This window comes from Monomorium pharaonis, chromosome 2 (assembly GCF_013373865.1).
Source record: "Monomorium pharaonis isolate MP-MQ-018 chromosome 2, ASM1337386v2, whole genome shotgun sequence".
NCBI lineage: Eukaryota > Metazoa > Arthropoda > Insecta > Hymenoptera > Formicidae > Monomorium > Monomorium pharaonis.
Genome location: NC_050468.1, coordinates 33,164,405 through 33,189,964, shown reverse-complemented (window position 1 = coordinate 33,189,964; position 25,560 = coordinate 33,164,405). Strand labels below are relative to the sequence as shown.

At 29.6% G+C, this 25,560-nt stretch overlaps 4 protein-coding genes across 6 annotated transcripts; 1 reads left to right on the top strand and 3 right to left on the bottom strand.

The window, feature by feature from the left end:
- Positions 1 to 458: 458 nt before the first annotated feature.
- Positions 459 to 2,967, bottom strand: LOC105831625 (protein phosphatase 1 regulatory subunit 7). Its single transcript, XM_012671871.3, has 5 exons — positions 2,654 to 2,967; positions 2,473 to 2,570; positions 1,772 to 1,968; positions 1,228 to 1,699; positions 459 to 1,144 (listed from the first exon to the last, which is right to left on the bottom strand). The coding sequence occupies exons 1-5, from the start codon at positions 2,664 to 2,666 to the stop codon at positions 959 to 961; spliced, it is 966 nt and encodes a 321-aa protein (XP_012527325.1). The 5' UTR covers positions 2,667 to 2,967; the 3' UTR covers positions 459 to 958.
- Positions 2,968 to 4,348: 1,381 nt separating this feature from the next.
- Positions 4,349 to 9,357, top strand: LOC105831623 (alpha-methylacyl-CoA racemase). Of its 3 annotated transcripts, none has more exons than XM_036283287.1 (6): positions 4,349 to 5,176; positions 5,972 to 6,086; positions 6,256 to 6,394; positions 6,551 to 6,694; positions 6,805 to 7,048; positions 7,126 to 9,357. In XM_036283287.1, exons 2-6 carry the CDS (start codon positions 5,979 to 5,981, stop codon positions 7,628 to 7,630), a joined length of 1,140 nt encoding a protein of 379 aa, XP_036139180.1. In that variant the 5' UTR covers positions 4,349 to 5,176; positions 5,972 to 5,978; the 3' UTR covers positions 7,631 to 9,357. The 3 variants fall into 3 exon arrangements, with proteins under 3 accessions (XP_036139180.1, XP_036139181.1, XP_036139178.1); XM_036283288.1 differs by lacking the exon at positions 4,349 to 5,176 and adding an exon at positions 5,191 to 5,510; XM_036283285.1 differs by lacking the exon at positions 4,349 to 5,176 and adding an exon at positions 5,192 to 5,851.
- Positions 8,462 to 25,354, bottom strand: LOC105834185 (mediator of RNA polymerase II transcription subunit 15). Its single transcript, XM_012676478.3, has 13 exons — positions 25,143 to 25,354; positions 24,819 to 24,906; positions 23,559 to 23,610; positions 22,948 to 23,142; positions 13,628 to 13,887; positions 13,368 to 13,526; positions 13,135 to 13,253; positions 12,943 to 13,034; positions 12,688 to 12,849; positions 12,080 to 12,365; positions 11,887 to 11,989; positions 11,303 to 11,612; positions 8,462 to 9,741 (listed from the first exon to the last, which is right to left on the bottom strand). The coding sequence occupies exons 1-13, from the start codon at positions 25,202 to 25,204 to the stop codon at positions 9,707 to 9,709; spliced, it is 1,923 nt and encodes a 640-aa protein (XP_012531932.1). The 5' UTR covers positions 25,205 to 25,354; the 3' UTR covers positions 8,462 to 9,706.
- LOC105834186 lies at positions 14,167 to 17,173 on the bottom strand. Its single transcript, XM_012676480.3, has one exon. It carries the CDS (start codon positions 15,142 to 15,144, stop codon positions 14,290 to 14,292), a length of 855 nt encoding a protein of 284 aa, XP_012531934.1. The 5' UTR covers positions 15,145 to 17,173; the 3' UTR covers positions 14,167 to 14,289.
- Positions 25,355 to 25,560: the final 206 nt, after the last annotated feature.

Here is a 25,560-nt window from a genome sequence, read left to right as displayed (position 1 = left end):
GATAAATTTTTAGATAAAATCCTCTTTATTTATAATTAATCTCCTATTGTTCGCCTAATGTCTGTTTTGAGCGCAAATTACGACTCAAAATTAATCGATTCCTTTAATGAGAGTTCGAGACATTTAATGATTTATTTATGTAAGCTTAGAGCATATTATAACATATTGCATGATTACACTGTAATAATAATTATTATCAAGACGGGTCAACGAAGTGACAATTACAAAAAAACTGCCTTTGCTATAAAATATACATCTTAATTATTTTATAAAGCCCTATGTCCACATATGGAAAAAATAAACCAGTCATATTATCGATTGACTAAAGTATTCAAATATGATTTGTTTAATTTTTTCTCTTCATCCAAGATCTCAGACTGATTTCTAGCATTGTGGGCACTAGGCTTTAAGGTACATCTTAATCATTAAAAAGAATTATAAGAAAATTTCTCTTTTAATGGAAATATATCTTAAAAATAATTGGAATACTTGCGATCTATTGGATCTTTTAGATTCTTAACATAATTGATAAATATATATGTGCAAATAGATTTTCATATAAATGTGCAATAGTACAATAATATATATAATTAGAAGAGGAAGAGAATATATTGATTTATTCGTAGTAGAGAATTGTTTTAATTCATCATAATGACACTCGAATCGACTATCTATTTTTGTTTTTTTGTTACAAAAGAAAGGAGCAGATCATCAAATAAACTTCGACATCGAATAGTTTTACATAATAGCCTAATATCAAGCGTGTTTTCGATATAAGTATTATTATTAATCTCCTGTGGCCAAGCCTCTATACAATCCAATTGTATTGGATACAACAGAAGAAAATAACAATACTATATATGTATTCCATCACATGGATCCTTCATGAACAATTTTTTGCTATTTCTTTAGTCGTACTTTCTATTTTTTATAATTTTACTTGTTATTTCTTCCTTTGTTAGCCCGTTTTTCTTTTACAAAGAGTGGCGTCCAGTTGTTCGAGCCACGGTAACAGCAACATTATTTTCCTTCTGTAATTTGGATCTTTTGCAATGGGATTGTGCTCCAGATACACGGTCTGCAGTTTCTTATTGGCTGTTAAACTCTCTAATGTGTTCCAATCTTCTATTTCATTATTATTCATCTGCAGATGTTAAACATAATAAATTACAATAACAATCCAACTTAATAGTAAAACAGAAGCATCTATCGATTAATTCTTCTTACCCATAATTCTTCAAGACTTTCAAGATGATCCATATTTTGAATCTTTTTAATTTTGTTATTAGCTAGATCTAACGTCGTTAATTCTGGACAATTTTCTATGCCTTCTATACATGTAATACCATTTTCAGATAAATATAATTGATCCAATTTCTTTAATTCTTCAATACTTTCAATCTTCGTGATTCGATTACTTTGTAGACTTAACAATGTCAAGTTCTTCAGATTCTCCAAGTTTTGGATTTTGGTAATTTTGTTTTTACCAAGATACAAATTAGTCAGATTCTCGAGACTCTCCAATTTCTCAATTTCACGTATTTTGTTATCACCTAATTCCAATGTTGTAAGATTTGTCAAATGTGCGAGATTTTCTATTTGCACAATCTTATTTGACGATAAAAATAATTTTTGCAAATTTGACAAGTTGCCCAATCCTTCTATTTTCTTAATACGATTGAACGATAAATCCAAGAGTCTAAAACCCATTAAATTATTAGAGTACACCACTCATTAGACAGAAATTATATAACAAAGGTGAAAGACATACTCCAGATTCACAAGAGCATCTAGATTCTCTATGGTAATAATTTGATTATCCCTTAATTCCAGTTCCACTAAACTTGTAAGCGTATCAAGATTCTCTATCTTTTTAATCAGGTTCCACGTGAAGCATAATCTTCGTATTTGCGTCAGTGGTTCTAGATTTTCCAGCTTGGTTAATCTCGAGTGATTAAAATCTAACTCCTAAAACAATCAGAATAAATTCATCGAAAAAGTATTCACAATATATTCACAATATATGACAACATGCAAATTTAGAAATATTCTCAACCTTGTTTAATAAAAATAAACCCGTTTATCAATGCACATTACTTTTAATCTTTTCAATTTTAAAATTGAACAGATATAAATAAACTAAGATTAAAGTTAATCTATATTAGAAGAGACATTAGAAATACATTTAGCTGTTCTAAAATTCTATAATTAATATCTTTTGAAAAAACTCTATTTAACAAAAGTAAGCCAGTAATGTTTATTTTTTATCGATACATATTATCTTTAAGCTCGATTTAGCTTATACTATCTTTTTCAAAATCTTAGAATTAAAAAATGATGTATAAACTGAACGAATCTATATTGATAGAATTAAAGACACATTTCGCTATTAAAATCCATTAATTAATATCTTTTAAAAATATATTAACTCTGTTAATAAAGATAGATCACTTCAGTACGTAAAATACACACCTCACTATCAGGATCTATAATTAATATCTTGTCAGGTTCCTCGGCCTCTTCTGCCTCGTTTTCCGTTCTTATTTCGGAACTCTCACTTTTGTCATCGTCTGAAAATAATTGGATTAAACATAACCTAAATCCATGTATGATTGCGTACGAAATTAAACTTTGAACTTTTTGTGCATTATACCGTGATTAGCCATCGTAACAAATGTGTGATGAAAGATGACGGACGCAGATTTGATAGGTTGCTCTATCAACTGATTGCTATTACTAGTTAATAAATCAACCTAAAAACAATGATTTACTATTTTCATACAACTGAACCGATATCTTCGACTTCGAATGCACGTCGATTAACGACACTAAGAAAAAATTAAAGATACAGAACACTGTAAAATGATGAAGACCTAAAACGAGCTATGGAGAGAAAAACCCATAGGCTAATAATATAAATAATAAAATCAATCAAACACCGTATGAAACATGATGTCATCTAAGATTGCTAAGTAGAGTTGACTCCAGTGCCCTTCGACGTCAAAAAAGGCGCCAAATATAGAGCCACCTGGCGTTTTGCCCTGCATAATTCTTTTAAAAGGTCTGTTCATTCTAGCGGCCTTTATGCCTGTATCATCAGTCTGCGCATCGGAGATTGAGGCAAGTGATGAATCGACCAATCAGAAATTTGAATTTTAATTTATTTTGTTTTACCCAAAAGATATTTGTTAAATCCTAATGTCCAATTGACGATTCTCGTTAGTGACTTACTCAGTGAGCAATTATAAATATTGAATGCACACGTAACATTTGTAGAAGCTAATTAATCAATAGGTTTGTTTTTTATTCCTGCACTGTTGCACTAGTGCAATAAGTAAGAATGAGAAAAAATATATGTCTTATTCTAACTTATTGCACCAGTGCAGCAGTGCAGGAATAAAAAACAAACCTAGTATTAAATCACGATTTAATTTTGCAGGTTAATATATTATTTGTTCTTTTCACTATAATTTTTTATTTTTCGTAACTTTTTTTTAGTGCAAGTAAAATGTATATGTTTTTAACTATTATATGATAACTATAGTTATTAAAAACAAAATGTATAGATCTGTATGATATATTGGTTGCGTTCAAAAAATACAGTGATCATTGTTGATCTTTATTGTTAGATCTCTAAATTCAGATCGATTAATTATACAGGATGTCCCAAATATTGGTCAACGCTCGTAAAAAGATAATGTAAAAGGGATCGAGATGAATATAAAAGTTTAATATTGTTTTGGGTTAGGTTCACAAATAATCGAAATATTAACGTATGAAATCGGCAAATAATTTAATTAATTTTTATCGTAATTGTGAACAGTAAATTGATAAAAGCTTATCATACATCCACAATAGATTTTTTCTTCCGTATTATATATGGCTCGAGCGGATCGAGCTCTTCTCTTGGCGCGCTCTCATTCGCATAATTTGAAAAATTACTTCGATTATTGGTGGACCTAACCCAAGATCTAACTCAAGACCTAACCAAAGACAATATTGGACTTTTATGTTCATCTCGATCCCCCTTCTACCTTTTTACGAGCGTTGACCACAGTTTTGGGACACCCTGTATTTTAAGCAACGGTTGTGTTTTCTGAACGTTAGCCAAAGTTATTGTTATTATTATTATAATTATATACAAAATATGATTATTTTTCTAGGAAGAGATTTTTAAAAAATTCAAAAACAAAGATCGACTTTTCTTATATTATTTAAGAAACATTAATTAATTGATAATATTATATATGATAAAATTGAATAAAAAGGAAAAAAATTCTAAAGAAGTATAAGTCAAATTATTTAATAAATTCATATAATTAAAAAATTGTTAACTTTTTATTTTTCAAAATAATTAACATATTATAGCTTCAAGATTTAGTGCGTAAAATGTTATTCAGGCGATTTTGGCCAAAAATATGTTGCTATTTAAATATAGTTGCATAATAAATTAACATGTGCGAGACAAATTAATTAAGCATGCGCATTAAATTCCTCATAACTGTGTTTATTTACGTCTTTCTTCACGAAATTGATGATAGCATGTATCACGTTATATGTCTATATATATCGAATAAACATCGAGTTAACGTCATCGATGTTTTTTGTATCGAAAAGACATCAATTCAATTAACGATTAAATGTTTTTTTATCATTTCTTGCTATATACGAATTTCATAATGATACGAAATTCTAAAATAAATTATATATATACGTTAGCAGTGTGTATAATCGAATCTTTCTATTTTTATTCTTCTTATTTATCATCTAGACTCCAGACGTGTATTTATAGCCAATTTTGTTATTTCCACACCGTCTCAAGTAAATGTGTCTTTTATATAATATATATGTATATATATAATACGACTCTGTGATTAATTAATGATATCTTACGCTTAAATATTTCGACTGGATACTAGTCTAGCTCAGTCTTTTGTCAGGCGCGAACGCGTAGATATGTATATAATATATTTCGCACTGAAATTGTTTTTTTTTTTTCGACTTGTTGCTGAACAATCAACCGCTTTCTGAGTACACAGCCAAATGACTTAATTTAAAGAAAAAAAACTTAAAAAACCTAAAACTCAGTTTAAAAAACTAAAAGAAATTAAGAAATATAATTAATTTAAATTAAGATATTAATATATTAATTATTGCAAAAGCGAAAATAACGAAGGTAAGTCTAAAAAAAATAGTCTAGATGTAAGATGTGCGAGATAACAGAATTCAAAGGAAACATACGATTTCCATTCTTAACTTGCAAGTTTGCATGAACTCCCTATAATTTTTAACTTTTTTTCTTCATTCTTGCACTTGTTTGTAGAATAAAAATGTTGTAACGCTATTTTCTTTTTAATTTTAAAACACGCTTTTTCGATTGAATTTGATTTCGATTGAACTTTAAACAATTTATATATATAATATATATAAAATTGTGTGCGTGCGTATTTTTGTGCGTGCGTGCATGTTGGAAAACTCGACAACTCCAAAGTGGTTAACGGTGTGAAGTGGTATGAGGTTATAGATGCATAAACACGATAAATAATACGAAATTTTCTATTTTATTGGAAATGTCAAGATTAAACTTTCAAGATATAAAAGTGTTACTAGTTCTAGTGTTAGACAAACCTTTGAGAAAAAGAGTTTAAAAAGAATACAAAAAGAGTTTAAAAAGAAATGCACTTATAAATGCAATCTCATGCTGTATAATGACAATACATTGCAATATATCTGCTGATTACTGTGCAGATTATGAAAGCAAACTAAGAGATAAAATATAAATTTTATTGAGTACAAATGTAATTGAATATTGCAATGTTATATTATAAAATTTAATTAGATTTGTATTCAGGTAAAATTCATATTTTAAATATTATAATATTGTTCTTTGTTGGAAAGTTAAAAAAAAATTATGGTATTATAAATATCAAATTTATTTTCTAAATAAAATTCACATTTTATTATCATATAGAAGCAGTATGGCTCTAAAAGGAATCAAAGTTTTAGAACTAGCTGGGCTAGCTCCTGGACCTTTCTGTGGAATGATTTTGGCAGATTTTGGGGCGTCTGTTATCAGAGTAGATAAGGTAATTAAGAAATGAATTAGAATATTGTACTAAAATTTATATGTAAATAATAGCAGAAATTATTCATTTTATTATTAATATTTACTAATATTACCACATGATATAAAAGTATAATTTTAAATTAAAGTTTTATTAACATTTTTATTTTAATGATCTTTCATTATTACAGATTAAAGGACAGATGTTAGAAGATTGTTTGGGCAACGGAAAGAGGTCAATAGCATTAAATTTAAAATCTGAAAAGGGTATTAATATTTTCAAAAAATTAAGTGACGAAAGTGATGTTATTATTGATACATATAGGAGAGGTATGTATATAAGATATATATTAGTGTTGAATTTAAATAACAGTTGTTAATTTAATGAGAAAGACTTCTAATCTTAAACTTTAATGTATAATATTTAAAAAATCTGTATTAATAAAGAATAAAATTTTTTAATTTGTACAAATCTATAATTAATAGGAGTCATGGAAAAATTAAAAATTGGCCCAAAAGAACTTATGGCTACGAATAAGAGACTGATATATGCTAGATTGACTGGATATGGTCAAAATGGCTCTTACGCAGATATGGCTGGTCATGACATCAATTATTTAGGTTTATCAGGTAATGTATGTATGTGTGTGTATGTAGCGAAATAACTAGATAACTATGTGTGTGTGTGTGTGTGTGTGTGTGTGTACGCATACATATATATGTATAAATTGTTAATATAGGTTTACTGTCTTTATTTGGCCGATATAATGAGAAACCTACACCACCCATCAATCTTGCTGCAGATTTTGGTGGTGGTGGTTTAATGTGCGCTCTTGGAATAATTTTAGCATTGTATGAACGAACTAAAAGTAATGTAGGACAGATAATAGATGCATCAATGGTAGAAGGATCAGCATACTTAGGATCCTGGTTATTTAGATCCCAGAAAATAGGTATATGGGGAAATCCACGTGGCAGAAATATGTAAGTGCTTTTTTTCAAAAACACAAGAGCTTTTGATTTTTCTTCTGTAGAAAATTTTTTAATTACTCTTTCCACAGGTTGGATACAGGAACACATTTTTATGAAACATATGAAACGAAGGATAAGTGTTACATGTGTGTTGGAGCGATAGAACCACAGTTCTACAAAATTTTTTTAGAGAAACTTGGTCTTTCAAGCAACGATGTACCGCAATTCGACAATTTTGAAGAAAATCGCCGCAAAATCACGGAAATCTTCAAAACGAAGACTCAAGCGGAATGGTGCACTATATTTGATGGTACTGATGCATGCGTGACACCGGTGCTAAGTTTGAAAGACGCCACGTCGCATCTTCACAACAAGCAGAGGCAGACATTTACGATTACAGGAGACGATATAATTCCAAATCCTGCTCCTCGTTTATCTCGTACACCTGGCATTTCTCATGGAACTGATAAAAACCTACAAGCGGGTGAAAACACCGTACAAATCTTAACTGAATTGAGATTTCAGTCTAATGAAATTAACGATCTATTGTCAAACGAAATTGTTTATCAAGTGCAACACAACTCTAAACTTTAAAGATACAGATAATATCAAGCAGACTTATGGATATAGAATTCCAATAATTTGATAAATGGTGATATTTCATAGGCGAGAAAAATGACCTTTTACAAAATGCAATATTTATAGTACATAAAACGAGCGTGGTGTAGTGGACAGCGCATTGGTGTGTTATGTCGAAGGTTTCGTCCCCGGCTAAAACTAAAAATTATGTTATATGCTTGTTCTCCTCTTGATTGGAATTTGGCAGGCGATCAACGAGTATTCTATGCCTATAAGAGCTCTATCTTAGCTGTTCGGAGCTGGCGTTAAACTGTAGGTCCCGTACGTTTATGTACAATCTACATGCGCATCATAGATACATACGTTAGAGAAAAAAAACATGGTTTAAGCCTATTGCATAAGGAAGAATACAAAATATGGAAATAAATTGATACTTTCGCACAATCCATGTGACTCACGTTCCAACTTATACAAACATTGATAGTCAATGAGCTAATGCAAATTTATAAGTAACAGAAAATCAAGAAAGAAAACAATGGTAAATATTGCGAATATTAATGTACTTTCTAAATCATTCACATACATTTGGTTTTTTAAATTGACATTAAGAATTAGGTATTTAATACTTATAAAAATTACAAAAAAAGTTTGTATATGATATTAATTATATACACATATGTAATATATAAATAGTTATTTAGATTAAATACCATTTTCAAATCAAATTTATATAAATCAGACAATTCCGATTTACTGTCATCTATTTGTAAGATTTGATGTACGTAAAAATTTGCATATTTTTTACAAAAATTATTTAAATTATTGTTTACAACTTTATATATGTTATCCTTTGAGCAAATAATACAGATATTTATTATCAGAACTGTAGAGATAAAAGAACAAATATGTTATGAGAGAAGCATATATTATTCTATGACATAGTTAAACTTACAAAATAAATTAATTATTTTAAATCTTTTAATTAATATTTAATTGTGGTTTTTTGTTACTAATTTTATGTAATATATGATCATGTTATAATATATAATCATACAAGTACTCATATTATAAGTATTGTATACATACAAGTATCTGTATCATGCTTGATTACAGACATTATTTTAATTTTAAGCGAGACTTAAATATGTGTCTGTCTTTATTTATTTAGAGAAAAAAATAAAGGTAGACATATGTTTAAATTTTGCTTAAAACCAAAACATGTTGGTGCCACTGGATCTTATAAATAGATATTTGCAATATATAAAATAAAGCTTATTTTATATTTTTATTTATAGAATTACTTAAAATTTTATACAAATTTATCTAGAATAAGTAAATTATGTAATTTTATTGACTTAAAGATAGATACTTTTTACCGATTTCCACAGAGTTATAAAATAAAGTTACAAGATAAGCCTTCAGCACAACATGATTTTTCATGCTAGATCGCATATGACATCTTATTACATGTCCTGATTGGCTCGAATGAAGGCTATACATCATATACAATCCATTAACTTAATCTGAAGTTAAATCTAAATACAATAACCTAGCTCACGATTCTCTCTTCTCCGTTTCTTTCTGCATAGAATCAAATCTTAGTACAGTTTATTAATTTTCCAATAAATAATCTCAACTATTTTTTTCCACTATAATATATATATATCATATTTGTACTATAAATTTATATTTATACTTATGTAAATATACATAAATATACACTTGAAAAACTTGCTATGCTATAAATACATAGGCGATTTGAAAAGTTTCTGACCTGACCAATAAAGAATAAGAACTACTAATATAACAGTTTTGTAGTAGTAGATACTAATTTCGATTGAAAAATATCTACCGTGAAAGTTTAATGTTAGTCTAATCTTTAGTTTTCTTTTAAAATTGTCAGTAATATAATTTGTCAACAATAAATAAATTAAAGTATCGAGTATCTCGCCATAATGAAATTTCTGATAAAATTTAAATGAAAAATCGCCTACCCAGATCAAAGCTGAGTTGGACGAGGTATATGGTGATGCCTCTCCTTGGTCTACTACCGTTAAAATCTGGGCGGTGGAATTCAACCGTGGTCAGACATTAATTTTTTATAAGGAACATTTCCATCCAGACTCCTGAAACAGCAACAATCGAATAGTGGATTTTGTTTACTAAATTGTGGTGGAAGACCACCAATTGACTGTATGAAAAAGATAGTGAGGCAACTGGCATGTTATCTAACGGGTCTTTTCCATTCTACATGAAAATTTGGACATAAGAAAGTTGATCAGGGCAATAAATGCTGTGTTTGCTGATGCTAGATCAAAAATGGATTTGATTGGATATTTAAAAAATGTCTAGCATTATAAGCGCAAATAAAATGGATTTTTTGCGGTATTTCGTTATTGTCGATGAAACTTGTGTTTACCATTCACATCAGTAGTGCGATTCTGTAATTCGTTAAGAAGCGTCGGTATCGTTATACTGTCGTTGCGCAGCTTTTTCACCATATAAAATATCTGCGTAACCATCGTTATGAGCACACAACGACAGTTACATATATTTTATATGATTTTGATGAAAAAGCTGCGCAAAGATAGTATAATGATACCTCTTAACGAATTACAGAATCGCACTACTGGGCTGCTATTCCCTACATGGTTACCAATAGTTATCGATTCGATAAGTGCAATTGCGTACGTATTTTTATATATGAAAATATATGCGCAACGACAGTCGAACCGACAACTATTGGAAAACCATAAAAAAAGTGCACCAACTTTAAAAAAGGCCAAAATAATTTCATCAGTTGGAAAGAAGATGGAAGTCTTTTCAAATTTTCATGGTATAATCCTTATTGCCTACTTAGAGAAAGAAAAAACAATAGACAGCGATGCACTGACTTGTTACAACATTTGGCTGACGAGTTCAAGAAGAAATGCCCATATTCGGCAAGAAAAGTTGTTTTATTAGGATGGCTCATAGCGGTTCGCAGCATAGCAAAATTGCATGAATTGAGATACGAGTTATTCCTACATTCATTGTACTTTCCAGATTTAATCTGTAGAACTTCTTCTTGTTTTTGAATTTGAAAAAATAGCTCGGCAGAATTTTTATCAAATTCTGAAGTGCAAAGTGCTGTTAATAATTATTTTTCTAATTTTGACAAGTTTTTTTAAACCAAAGGTATAAAAAGTAAAAAACATTGGAATAAGTGTATCGAATCAAAAGATTACGTTGAAAAATAAATATAATTTTACTCTTGAAAGTGTTTTTTCGTCAGTTTGGAAAAAAACTTTACTGCGCTATTGATCAAAACAGTCATATAAAACTAAAAAATATATATACATATAAAATAAAATAAAAATGTTCATAGATATATCATAGTTCTAAGAAAAATCTCTGAAACTTTTTAAAATACACAAACTGAATAGTGAGAAACCATTTAGTTTGTATATTCTAAAGTCTAATAGATAAAAAAACCTTTAAATATCAATATCATAATTAGATCTACAATTAATGTTGAGATTAATAAAAGAAATTTAAAATGTAAATTTTTGATGAATTTATTTTATTACAATAGTTGCAATTTCCCTGGAGCTTATGAGCACTTTTGCTTGTATGTGTAACAATCCAGTTGCATAAATGTTATTGGATATTTGTGCAATTTGTACTATAAACCCATTAAAACTGTACTGGCAGTAATAGATGTTTCTTTTGGTGCGCTGGCTTGTCGTACACTCATCTCCCATGTGTCCAACAGTTGGGAAAGAGAGAAACGGCGCGGTAATTTGGCGATGCGGGCATTTAGGGCTTTTTGTACGGCACACAGAAATGTTGTTGCTTCGTATTCGTGCGGTGCCATGGCGCAACGAGGCGGCGTTGAAGGATAATCTGCGGGAACTGTAACCGATATCGGTGGAACGCATGGAAGGTGACGATCGTCAAGCCAACATATTAATTGTATGCATTTCGATCCACTTTGTTGCGCTGGATCTAAACTGACCTGAAATAAGAATATTATAATTATATTGTTTTTAAGTAATAATTATATAAACTTCTTAAATTATTAAAAACCATTCAAAAATGTGTATAGTTTGGTCATTTTATACATCAAAAAATTTAAGATTTATAAAATTAAAGCATTTTTATGAATGGGATGTCAGACATGTAAACATGTCAGACGTGTAAAATATAACGTGTACTCCAAAGCAAAGAATAAATATAAATTTATAGACTGTAACATAAAATAAATTGTAAATAAAGCTGATGTTACATACTTTAAACCGTTGGTCCAGCCTAGCTATTTCTCCTTGTAATACATCTGGTATTTCGCTAGGTGATTCCTCTATTTTCTGCTTCTTCAATGGTGGTGGCAAATTTCTATTTTATACAGATCATAAAATGTATTCCAATGTAAAACTGTAAATTATAAAGTAAAAAAATATTTTTACATGTGTATATATATCTTACTTTATTTCCGGTCCAAACAAGGCATCCAAACATGGTCCAAAAGTGCGTTGTAACGTGTGATTGATTACCGGGCTTTGAAGATGCGCGCTTACGGCTTCTAACAATGGACTGAATATTTGATGCTCCTTCAACGTTGTCACTGGCGGTCCCACACTACTATCTCCTCTCTTAAAGTCTAACTTTTCCAAGACAATTTCGCATTTCAGCAACGTATCCATCGGCATGCGTTTACTAGGATTCGATAAAATTTCCAAGAGTTTCTTCATCTTACTAAGTTTATCGACATCTGTCATAGAAAATAGACAAATATAAATAACATAATACTATTTATTCGAATAACTTAATATCAGAAACATGTAATACAAAAAAATATATTTATAATTATATTTTTTTTTGTTAAAAATATCATTTATGAAATTTTACATATGTGTTATATATTTGCATTTTTTGAAATATATTTTTATATTTTTAGAATTTTCATAGAATTAACTTATTTTTCAGTAAAATAGATCTTTTTAATGTTCTGAAAATTTAGTTTCTTGGGTGTTACATACTTTATACACTTTAACATTTTTATTTGTACTATAATAATATTTATATGTCCTTACTTCCTTCATTGCTCGTTTTAGCAATCATTCTTCGTAATGGCTCTATGTATTTGCTCAATTGTCTGATTTTATCTCTGTAAACCTGATCTTCTTGTTGAGGACTTGGTGTTGCACCTACACCCCCAGGAGTATTTAACGAGCTACTTGGAGATGGTGCCATACCTAATTCATCATTTAATACATGTTAATAATATTCTTTTTTGTTACTCTTTTATCTGTATTTTCTATGGTTATTAAGCTTCAATTTGACCTTACCTACGGAATTCACAGGACGAGTTGGTCCTGTCATGATGGCATGCTGAGGACTTGGTGATGGTACCAGAGCGGGTGAAGCTACCATTTGATTACTATAAAAATATTATCTTTTGTTATATTATTATGCCATAAAAATATGCAACAGAAATATATTTCTATATTTTTATCACACAATCCCCAAAATTATGTTACCTCGACGGCGCTCCCAAACCAGCTGGGCTTGGAGCTGAAGGAGACGGGCTCTGTCTCAAAAATTGATTAGGCGTAACGTTACGAGGACCAGGAAATCCAGTATTCATCATTTCACCTGGCTAAAAACAGGATTAATATTATATTAAGGATATTAATAGAATGCCAATAAATAAAGAAATTATTATCAATAAAAAATGGTATTGGTAAGAATGATTAAAAAGCATGCTATATACTTTTCTTTGAATATGATTTAACTGCTGTTGCATCTGACCAGGGCCTAATTGTCCAGGGCCAATTTGATTCATCTGTTGCGGTATATTAGTTTGTATATTGCCTATTGGTCCCGTAATTTGATTATTCATTTGACCTGGTAACTGATTCTGCATCTGGGACTGTGATAAAAATAAAATACTTATCTTATTTTTTCCTTATTTTATTCTTCATGCACATCCTTCTTAAATAACTAATTTAGTAATAAATAAAAAGGGCATACCTGCATATTTTGTTGCATCTGTCCAGCGCCCAATTGACCCATTTGCCCAGGCACCATTTGATTCATTTGTGGAGGAATATTGCCTTGTCCCATTTGATTCATTTGAGTCAACATAGGATTGTTTTGTATAGTTTGGATCGAGCCCATGTGATTCATTGGACCGCCAGTTTGCGTTGGCATCATACCCATACCTGGCATTTTATTTTGCATACCAGGCATATTCATTGGTTGCCCGGGTCGTTGATTTAAACTTTGTAAAACTAACAAAGCGTACAAAAGTTCAAACTAGTTATTACTTAGCTGTATATTTTTCATAAATTAAATTATTTGCATATTCGTGTTCGTTACAACGAAATTTTTATATTATAACATTATATTATAAAAGAGAATATATATAGGCAAATATATAATAAATACAAAAATTATGAACAAAATATTATAAAAAAACAAAAATTGCAGATACAATTTATATTCATTAATTTATTACATATCAATTTACTGACGATTTAAATGTGTTTTTTTTCTTTTTGATAACTTTGTTTTACTAATTATTAATGAAAACAAAAAATGTAAAACGTAACAAAAGAAGCAAAAGATCTTAGGTATAAGACATTAATTAAACTTATAATAATCTATAATAACTTATAATAATACTAATCTTTCTACTGTGAACCTTCATGTTCTTGTGAACTTGTGGATGTTTCGCTCCATGTAATAAATCTTTCAATCGCTTCTTCCAAAGAAAAATGGAAAAAAGTTTGCAACTTCGATTGCAACTTGTTTATATTTCTTTTTAAAAACCTGTTTAAATGTTCTCTTCCATCTTTTGCTTGAACCTTCTGATATTTATATGTATAAGCGATAGTATGAATATCTTGAATATTTTTTTCTAATTTCAACTTTAAAATAATCATATCTTTAATGGTAAATTTATGTATATCAGTTGGCCATGCGTTTTCCGTAAATGTCAATATTATTTCTGTAACAATTGCATTCATAGCAAATTGCAGATCTTTGTATTTCTTTTGCACATTGTACATGAGTTGATACACAGTGGTCAGACGAGTCATGAAAATATCTATTAAATGTATTACGTCATCAATTAAATTGAATACTTTTTCAGAGAAAGGATGGTTTGTGCCAGATTTAAGTTTGTCTTTGAGATCAATCACTTCCGGCACGAAAGAATAACCAGGGCTAATGTACCATTTACGCAACAAATTGTGATATACAATTATTATCTTAAATCGAAAAATCGTCGCGTCAAATATCTCATGTCCTTTATATTTATATATAAACTTCACATAATTATCGGCCGATCGCACTTTTATGCTATTCCCTATTTTCTCTTGAAACTCCTTTTCTAAATCTCTTCGTTGTTTTATCCAATTTTCGTGCAATAACTCTTCCTTATTTCTCTGCTTTATATATCGAAGCTCACAATATTCACTTTCCTGTTCCTCTCCCGGAGAAAACAGATCGTATGTTTCTCTCATAAAATTTAGACTCATTCTCATTTTCTCAATATCTCTATATGTAGTTTAATGTACTCGCATGTAATACCAACAATTATGTATATTTATTCATGTAATACCAACAATTATGTATATTTATTCATTCGTTTCTTAAGGTTACACATATCGTAATATGCTTCTTCAACGCTAACACAATATATGCTTTCTTTTCCTACTATCTGCTTATTCTACCACCTACTAACATTTCAGCATATTTTCAACTCAAAGCATATTTTAGTTTGCAATTCGTCCACAAGGTCATCATAATATTTACTGTTGTCTTACTAGTTATATTTCTTTCTTTCCTTTTCAAAATCATAGAGTAAAGTGTTATAGAGAAGTTTGCTTATATACAAGGTGTCCCAAATTCAAAACTTAATATTTACAATTCTATAGTATTCATGTAACGTGTACTAGATTTTCAGTACTAGCAGTAAATTTCGGAACGCAGCCCTTAAATCCGCTTGCGGAGCTCGATTCAGAATCATTTGTAGTTTGTAGCGATTTTGCTTTGTTTCTAGTTGAATCGTTCGCGCTGTATAATAATTTAAACAATTTATATCCCGCAATCGGATTTGAGCTATCTTCAAAATTTAAAAATTTGTTGTCTATAAATTTTTTAAATAATTATACAGCGCAAATGGTTCAACTGCAAACAAAAGCAAAATCACTATAAACAAACAACTATAAACAATTCTGAATCGAGTCCCGCAACCAGATTTAAGATGTCTTAAAAATTAACAATTACCACCTATAAGGCATTTGTTTATATAATTATACCGCGTTCAATTACAAACAAAAGCAAAATTACTACACAACTACTAACGATTCAGAATCAAGTCCCGCAAGCGGGTTTGATGTATCTTTAAAATTAATTTTAAAATTAACTAAAAAATCGCTCTCTATAAATTGTTTAAATAATTATACCGCGCGAACGGTTCAACTACAAACAGAAATAATTGTACTACAATCCACTACAAATGATTTTCTATAAGAAACAATCGTTAAAATTTATTTATTTCAAAGTCGAGGGATAACATTTTTTTAAATTCCGATATTTTTTCCTGCGCTACTACAAATAAAATAAATGTTACTACATTCAACATACGAAAATCTTTGGAAAAAAATTAATAAGAAAAATTCGCTTCATGTCGGGTGCCAAGTTCACAAAGCCGATCAGATCACACAGGAGAACTTTATGATCATAGATATTTCTTTTTGCCTTAGAAGTGAAGAGTTCACAGAGTTATTCGCAACTTTCTGCGTTTAAAATTGCCAAAATAAGTTTATTTTTTATTCCTAACAACAATTTTATGCAAAAAGAACTTTTGTCTGCGTTTAAGGGGGCATAGCAGTTTGTCGGGTTCAAAAAATCAATTTTTTTTAATTGCACTTTTCGACAGTTTAAACTTTCAAGAATGTTGTCCTAAAACTGTTTTTTTTAATTCCAATAAGTAAAAAAGTTACACAATATATTTTGTCGGGCAATGCACAGGCGTGCGCTTGCCTCTTTTGACATCCAGGCACAGCACGCGACGCGGAAGGCTCGTATAAAGGCTCATTTATACATATCCGTTCCGTATCCGTACCGAACCAGCAAAATCGGATTGACTATTTACACATGTCCGGATCATATCCATAAATTTTTTGAAACAACACGTCAGTCTTGAGACATCCGTGATCATGGCACGTTTGTCAGAAGACAAATTGGCCGTAATAGCATTAATTTTGGATAAAGAAGTCTCCAAGAAAAAAAAGAAAACTTATGGGTTCATAAAGCATGGACAGAACGTAAAACGGAGGATGAATTTTTCACCTTATATAAAGAATTTGTTGATGATCCAATCAAATTTCATCAATATTTTCAAATGTCGGAACATGCTTTTAATATATTACTCAATACAATTGCTGATCAAATAAAAAAACAAAATACAAGTTGGAGAGAATCAATTAAGCCAAGAGAACGTTTAACGATTTGCCTAAGGTAAGAATACAGAAAATACATATGTATACATATATTAATAAATATAATTTTATTCATTAACTTTATAAAATATTACTTTATTATTAGCTATATAATTAACTTTATATATAATTTATATATATATAATATATAATATATATATATATATATATTAATAACATGTAGTACTTTTATAAACATTTTATAAAATTTATCATTAAACAAAATATTTAAAATTATAAAAAAAGCATTTATTAAAATTAAAAAAAATTATGTAAAAGATAATTATATTATTATTCTGCTGTTTCTGAAGAGCTATGTTGTGTATTTGATTGACAAGATGGAGAAAAAGTAAAATATTCAGATGTTGAAGAAGGTGCTGAAGTTAGTGGCAAATGTGATGGTGCATGCATTGACGATGGCGATGTTGCGAATGTAGAAGATGGTGTTGCCGAATTATAGTTGCCAGTGCTCGAATAATTTGTATTATTATATGTATATGTTTGTGATTGTCTTTGTTGCTCCATTATTTCATTCAATTCAATTTCCTGGACAATTGAAAAAATTTTGCTCTTTGCTATGTTAAGAGAATATGGACTGAGATTTTTAAGAGTGGGAGCAAGTCCATTAAGAAAAGCGTCAACAGGATGAACAATTTGTGAAATCTCTTTTTTTTCTTTTTTTTCCATTATATATTTCATTAAAGTTGATGCAGCATTTTGCGATTCTTTTGATTTTTCTTGTTTGCTTTGTTGTTTAGACAATATGGGCTTACGTTTTATACGATGTGTTTCCTGTGTTTTATTATCTTTATCTTTACTTAACGTTTCAACTATCGTTTCACTATTATCACCTGCATCATTATCATCTGCATTATTTAAACAACTGTCTTGTGTTTCCACATCTTCGTTTGTTACATTAGAAATAGTATCACGTTCCTTTAAAAAACTAGTCAAAAAGCTTAATTGATCTTCGTATTTGTATTTATTTATTTTTACAGCAGATTGGCCACTTGTTACTCTTTTTTTCAAAGATTTTCGATAATTATCTCTTATATTATTCCAACGAGTCTTACAGATGTTAACTGAAAAAATATTTTAAAAATAATATATGTATATAAAATAATATAAAAATAGAAGTTATAAAAAATATTAAAATATGTTTTAATATATATGTATATTAATATAATTTTTCTGTGTAACTATAAATTCTTATATCAATATTTCAGATTTTTAACTAGAGATTCTCTGAAAACAATTTCATTTAGTTATCGTCTTGAAGTCACAACAGTTTGGAAAATAATCATTAAAACATGTAAAGCTATTGTCGATAAATTAATGCCTAAAGTCATGCCACCATCAATACAAGAAAAATGGAATGAAATTGCAGAAGAATTTTGGGAGATATGGAATTTTCCAAATTGTTTAGGTGCTTTAGATTAGATGGCAAGCATGTTATTATTCAAGCACCAGCTAACAGTGAATCAGAATTTTAATTACAAAAAATCATTTTCTATTGTTTTGATGGCTCTCGTCGATAATGCCAATTATAAATTTATCATGGTTGATGTTGGTGCATATGGAAAAAATAGTGATAGAGGTATTTTCACACATTCTGCGATGAAAAAACAATTTGAAGAGAAGAAATTAAATGTCCCAAATGATACGTTTTTGCCTAATACTATTACTGAAGTACCTTATGTTATAGTCGGAGATAAAACTTTTCCTTTGAAGCCCTATCTTCTTAGACCATATCCCGGAAAGAGTTTAGATACTGATGATAAAAGAATTTATAATTATCGTGCGCTCGGAGAGTAGTTGAAAATGCATTTGGGATTTTAACACGTTTTCGAATTTATAATCGCCGAATTCAAGCCAAACCTCAATATGCTAATTTTATTATACTTGCAACATGTGTTACATAATTTTATTAAAGAAACTGATAATAATTATACTATTAATTTGGAAGATAATACTAACAGGAATCAACATCAGATAGCATTACAAAATATAAATGTTCGTGGTGGAAATAGTACGCGAATAGCATTTGCAGTAAGAGAAACTTTTACAAAATTTTTCAGCTCTTCAGCTGGATCTGTTGTAAAACAAAATAACAGAATTTAATTTATAATATACATATATGTAAAATAATTATTGTTATTACATGTATATAAACTTTTTATGAAAAATTGTACTTTTTTCTCGAAATAAAATTATATATTTAATAAACTTAAATATTTGTAAAATAATTTTTATGATGATATTAGAATTACCTGGTTGATCAAGTTCTTCAAAAATACTTTTCCATATTTTCTCTTTATATTGTCCATCGAGATATTTTGCATGAGAAAGATCATACAATACATTGTGTTGTCTTACTAATTCTATTAATTTTTCGTTGTCCATAATAGAATGCTTATGGTACTGCAGACTGACACCAAATAAGACTCGAGAAATACTGAACGCTACACGGACGCTGTACGGACACGTATTATACTTGTCCGTGCATGTCCGTACTCGTACGTTCAGTGCCGTCCGTTCTGTGAAAATTTGGTCGCCACCGATTTCGGCGATGTCGGTATGGACACTGATACGGTACGGAATAGTGTAAATACTTACATTTAATTACATGAAATCGAATCTAGCATCTGTGCACTGACGTACACGGTACGGATACAGAACGGATATGTATAAATGGGCTTTAAGTCGCCGTCTCTCTAAAAATCAACAAATAGAGACAGATCTTGAACAGGAGAGTTCCCTGTATGGCCCAGGAATTGACGATAATAAGTTTAATAAATTCAGTTTTACAATAGAGTAACATTGTTCAAAAATTTTATACGCGTTTTTTTTAAAACCATGTTTTTAAAGTCGGTAATAATGATAATTTGAAGACAGATCAACCGATCTATCTTTTTCTTTTTTTAACTGAAAACTTATGAAATTCTATCATTTTCATGGTTTATGCATATATAGGTATGTGTATGGTAACGGTGTTAACACTTACACATTTTACAAGTACACCCATAAAAAATGTAAACAAAGACATTTCTTCGCTGTGGTCACACACAAATACACACACACACACACATTTAAATTTTTGCCTACAAATTATGGATTCCCTACTTACCGACATTAAAAAAAAAATTTTCGAGTCGCCAAAAATCCTTCTTGCATGTTTTTTTTGCTAAAAGAAACCTATTTCCAAAATTTGAACTAAATCGGACATTGTTCGTTTTCGGAACCATCACCAATTTTTGGCCGAAAATCGGCATTCTGATTTTAAAAATCCGCCATTTTGTTTAAAATTTAAATTTTAAAAATCGGATAAGACAACGACAAGGAAATTTATTCTTCTTTAAGATCCCGTTTGATTTTTGTTTCGGATAAACGGGCAAAGAGATATTATTGTTACCGCGGAATCATGCGTGGCGCGCACGGCTAACTACACAACGGTGAAAGGAGGGGATTTTTCAACTAAACTAATACAATAAAATTTGTACGAGAATTACAAAAGGTGTACTTTATTATGCAAAAAGTCTCATTTTTATAGTCTCTTGGCTCTGAAAAAAATTCATGAAATATGCCTTTTTTGGTAGTGCCAAACTGCTATGCCCCCACCCACGACTTTTGCCTATCGGAAACACTAATAGCGAATTCAGTTGCTTGCACTAATGCGCACTGAGTGCGCATTAAGGCTTGTTTACATACTTTACATCAGTATTCTTATATTTAAGAATACATGTTCAAAAACTATTTAACCAAAAAAATAATTCTATGAATGTGGTACAGATCATTTTACTGGTTAAGAAGTATTTTAAAAAGAATTTAAGATGATTCTTAAATATAAAAATTGACTATAAACAGGCCTTAATATATACTGCGCACTAGTGCAAGCAACCGAATTCGCTATAACAAATGGTACTTTGTCTCGTATGAGACAGAAATCCAACTGGATGGTAAAGAAGAAGGAAGAAGTAGTTCGAGAAGTGTAATACGACGCACTTGCCTTCGAGTAGCCGAGCGTTACAGTTATTTTTCCGGCGTAAGCCATACTATCCTGTATACCGAGTAATAGCAAAATACAATCAAAATTATTGTGTACGTAATTACGGTGCCATTGTTCTACAGTTGCTTTACTGAAACCTTCCTATCTAATTATCCTGAAGTCACGATGCGACTGCAACGGAATATTACTGTCTATTGCAAAAAATCGACAGAATCGACGGACAACTAAGATTATAACGATTACGGAAATATCAGAAACTTTTCAATAATGTTTTCAGATGATTATGTTAAATCAATTTAAGTTTCTTTTAAATTTTCACATTTTATGTAAACGTCGAATTAACATATTTTGATTAACATTTAGTCTCCTTGCAAATTCTATTCTTCTATTTCTAATATTAATTGAGTTAATTCATTCTACAGTAATGTTTTTAAATTACTAGAATTCGTTTATTCAACTTTCCTTGTCTTTTAGATCAAAATCATTGTTTTCAAATCTTAGAAACTAGTGACATAAAATCAATTAAAATTTTCTTGTCATGAATTGAATAAATAATTATTGTTGCTTTGGCAACAATTTTATGTTGAACAAAAAAAAATATACAGCGATAAATGTGTCTTATTGGACATTTTCAAATCAAACTAAAATTATGGTTATTTCAGCAAATATTCTACAAAACGTGAATTAATTAACATAAAAACAAAACAAAAAGTAATATTTGATATAGATAGCTCATAACATCATTGTGTAAACTTTCTTCGTCTTGCAGCTTAAAATTATTATTTGTAAATCTTTAAAACTATATTCATGATACAAAGTTTCAGTTACAATTCCTTCGCCATAAATTAAACAGATAATTTTCATTGCTTCAGCAGCAGTTTTGTGCTAATTAAACAAGAAAAACACTGACAAATGTGTGTCTCGAAATTTCCCATTTTTCAACCCAAATCAACCAAAATTGATTATTTCAACAATAATTCTCATCATTTTATAAATCTTATGGATAATTAATAATTAACATAAAAATACAAAAAATGAGACATTAGTTTAGCTCATAATATTATTACAGGCAACCAATGAAAACTTTGCATATCATTAATAACTTGTAATTTACAGTCAAGAAACTATAACTATGTTGTGAGTGTGATGCACTCACACAAGAAATATCGCAAGCGATAAAAGGACAGGTGACAGCTCGCGCGTGAGCATCGCCCGGCCTACATACCGGGCGTCGCACTGGGCAATACACCCGATTGCTTAATAAACAACACCCAAAATATTCTGATTTTGGGGTGAAATCTGCATAGCTAGCAATTGCTGGCTAAGCAAGTGCATTGACCAAAGGCCAGTGACTGCGGAGGTACCCTCCCCGGTCATACGCCAAAAATCGATGTATATAAACATCGATGTAAAGACAACGAGGGGGCTTGCTACACATTATACAGCGACGAACGTATGTCGCACGACACGAGACTTTGTCACGGGTACTTCAATACAAATCAGTGTAACTCAGTAGATTCAGTGTAACTTAGCAAACAAATATATACTGTGTTCAAAACCACAACTGGCTCATCTCTTACAAAACCTGACCCAAGGAGGTACCGACAGATGATCCCAACTACCGTGTTCCTCATTCTAATAAGAGGCACAACAACTAGAAGAAAGATAGCTTCAGCGTCCATCAAAAAATTAAACTTAGCATGAAATGCTCCATTACGTGAATAAATGTGTAACAAACCACGTAAATTTATTAGAATAGATATTAGTGTAAGCGTTAAGCATAAATTTATTTTTTGCAAAATTTAATCTGTGTAGAAATTATGTTAATTACTTACGGTTAGTTGCAGTATTTGCAGGTGGTTGCGGAATTATTCCCTGATGATTGGGACCTGGACCACCCATGCCCATCATTTGATTATTTCCTGTTCCCTGGCGTGCCAATGTCTGAAGAGCACCAATTGGATCAGGCATACCTTGATTGTTGGTACCAGCAGTACCTGGTGCAGTACCAGTTGCACCCTTTTTGGAATCTATGAAAATGTGAAAATTTTACTAAAATAACAAAGTCTGAAACAAAAGTAACAAGGCTCACTTGGAAAAAAGCTGCATCATTTAAATTTTCAAATATCAAAATATTTAAAAGACTAAAATACAATATACAACAATAAAATTAATTATTTAATGAGTTATTAAGCAACTTGTAACAATGTGTCTAATTCTCATAAAGCAGTAGAAAAATACATTTTTGTTTATTTCACGATTACTTGATTTATATTTGATTAACAAAGTAAATTACACATATTATACTATCTTATTGACAAAATTCATAAGCTTGATTTAATATACAACATTAACACAATAAAAATCAGTTTTTATTTTCATGATAAATCTCATATTTTCTAATGTAATAAAAAAATTAATATAATACATAAAAAATATACATTACTCATTTCTCGGACATGAAGAATCAATCTGGCAACAAAGCCCAAGTATTCTTCCTGCAAGAAGAAGGAAAAATATTAGTAATATTAAAATGCTCAGTTAAGACAATGTATAGAGCGATAATATAATCTATTACATGATAACTCCAAGATAAACTTTTAAGAATTTTGATATAGAAAGCTATTTTTAAGATAAAATTTATAATTTCCTTTAAAGAAAAACTATTGAAATATAAGATTTTAAAAACATATTTGGATATGTTTAAACTTTTGCAAGTTTGTAATATAATTTTTCATATTATAATTTAATTTAATTATAATTATGTACACATTCTATGATTAGAGGATTAAGACATACAAATTAAAATTAATTAACAAAAATTTTCATATACAAGTATTGTTCATACTAGAATAAAAAGTATATCAAAATTTAATGAAATTGCAATATTGTAAACATCAGTTTTAATTTTTCAAAAAATTTTACTGTTTTTCTTGTTTAAAGATATAAATTTTTAAAATATTAAATTAATTCTAGAAAATTCAACATTTTCATTAGAATAAAAATTTTGTTGGACCACTTATCTTGAATAGATAAAAATAATCCAATTTCACCAAGGTTCACCATCGTTTAATGACAGATTGTATAGTGGTTTGTGGCTTCAAGAATACCAAACTCTTAAAGATGTCCACAAATTTATACGTATAGTTTCAATATGACTAATAATATCTAAAATCTTATATTTCATGTTCAATAATTTTCCTTTAAAAAGAAATATGTAATTTAAAAAATTGCTTTTTAAAATCTTTTTCTAAAAATATTTATTAAGCAATTTCCAGCTGAAACATAATGAATCATTCCAAATTTGTTGATAATGACAAATAATAAAAACAAATAAATCATTGTTACACCATCTACTATCACTATTATAAAATATCTAATGCTAATAATGTCATTATAACAAGATATTGCTTCCAATTAATTAGTAGAAAAATGTGACTTTTATATATACATAATTCAATAATTTAATAATATATAAAATAAATATAAAAACATGTAATATCATTACATACTAATTGATACATATGTTCTCTGTATCTACTTTGTATATACTTGGTTTATTATTCATCTTCTGATTCTTTCCTTACCTAATTATATATCCATTTCATTTTAAGTCTAATAAGCATAGCATAATGTATCTATTTCATTATAATATAGAAACCTGTAAAAAACAGACTTAATGTTTTTAGCATAATCCTAGACATACCTTAGACTTAGCTTTTTGGAAGACATGATTTTCCATTTCAATGCTATTCTTTGTTGTGGGCATACCAGACACTTGTATTGCTTCATCACTGTCAACGGAATGTTATAATTATATATATCAAGTAAAATATTGTCTTTTGATTACACTATCCAAGTGTAATGAAGAAAAAAAGGAAAAATTTACAAAAAATTGAAAAAATTAATAAAATAAATCTGTGTAATAGTCTCTATTACTCTTTAAATAATAATTAAACTTAATGATGTCAAATGACATGAGATAATGCATCCATTTTATGAATATAACCAAGTTACTAACGAGACTTACATTTTCGCAACTACGCTTTGTCGAAAGTGTGGCGTTTTCCATTGCGAATCATCTGCAGCCATGATGTACGTCAATTATTTTAAAAGGTGAATAAATAAGACGATAAAACGATACCGAGAATATATAACAATATACACCACAAACACGACGTTCAAATAATACGAACAGCAAGTTATCATGAAACGTGAACACTGAAACCACAGTATAAAGACTCCCGCACACACTTTTGCATAACGCATAACCTATGTACATAAGTAAATTGATTGGTCCATAAGCAAAGTGCATAAGAAATTCAACCAATCAAATTTCTTACACAGTTATGTTATGCGTTATACAAAAGTCTGTGCGAGGGCCTTAAGGACCATCGCGCACACGAAATGACATAGCCTTAGTTTACATCGAGCACTTGGTACGCGTA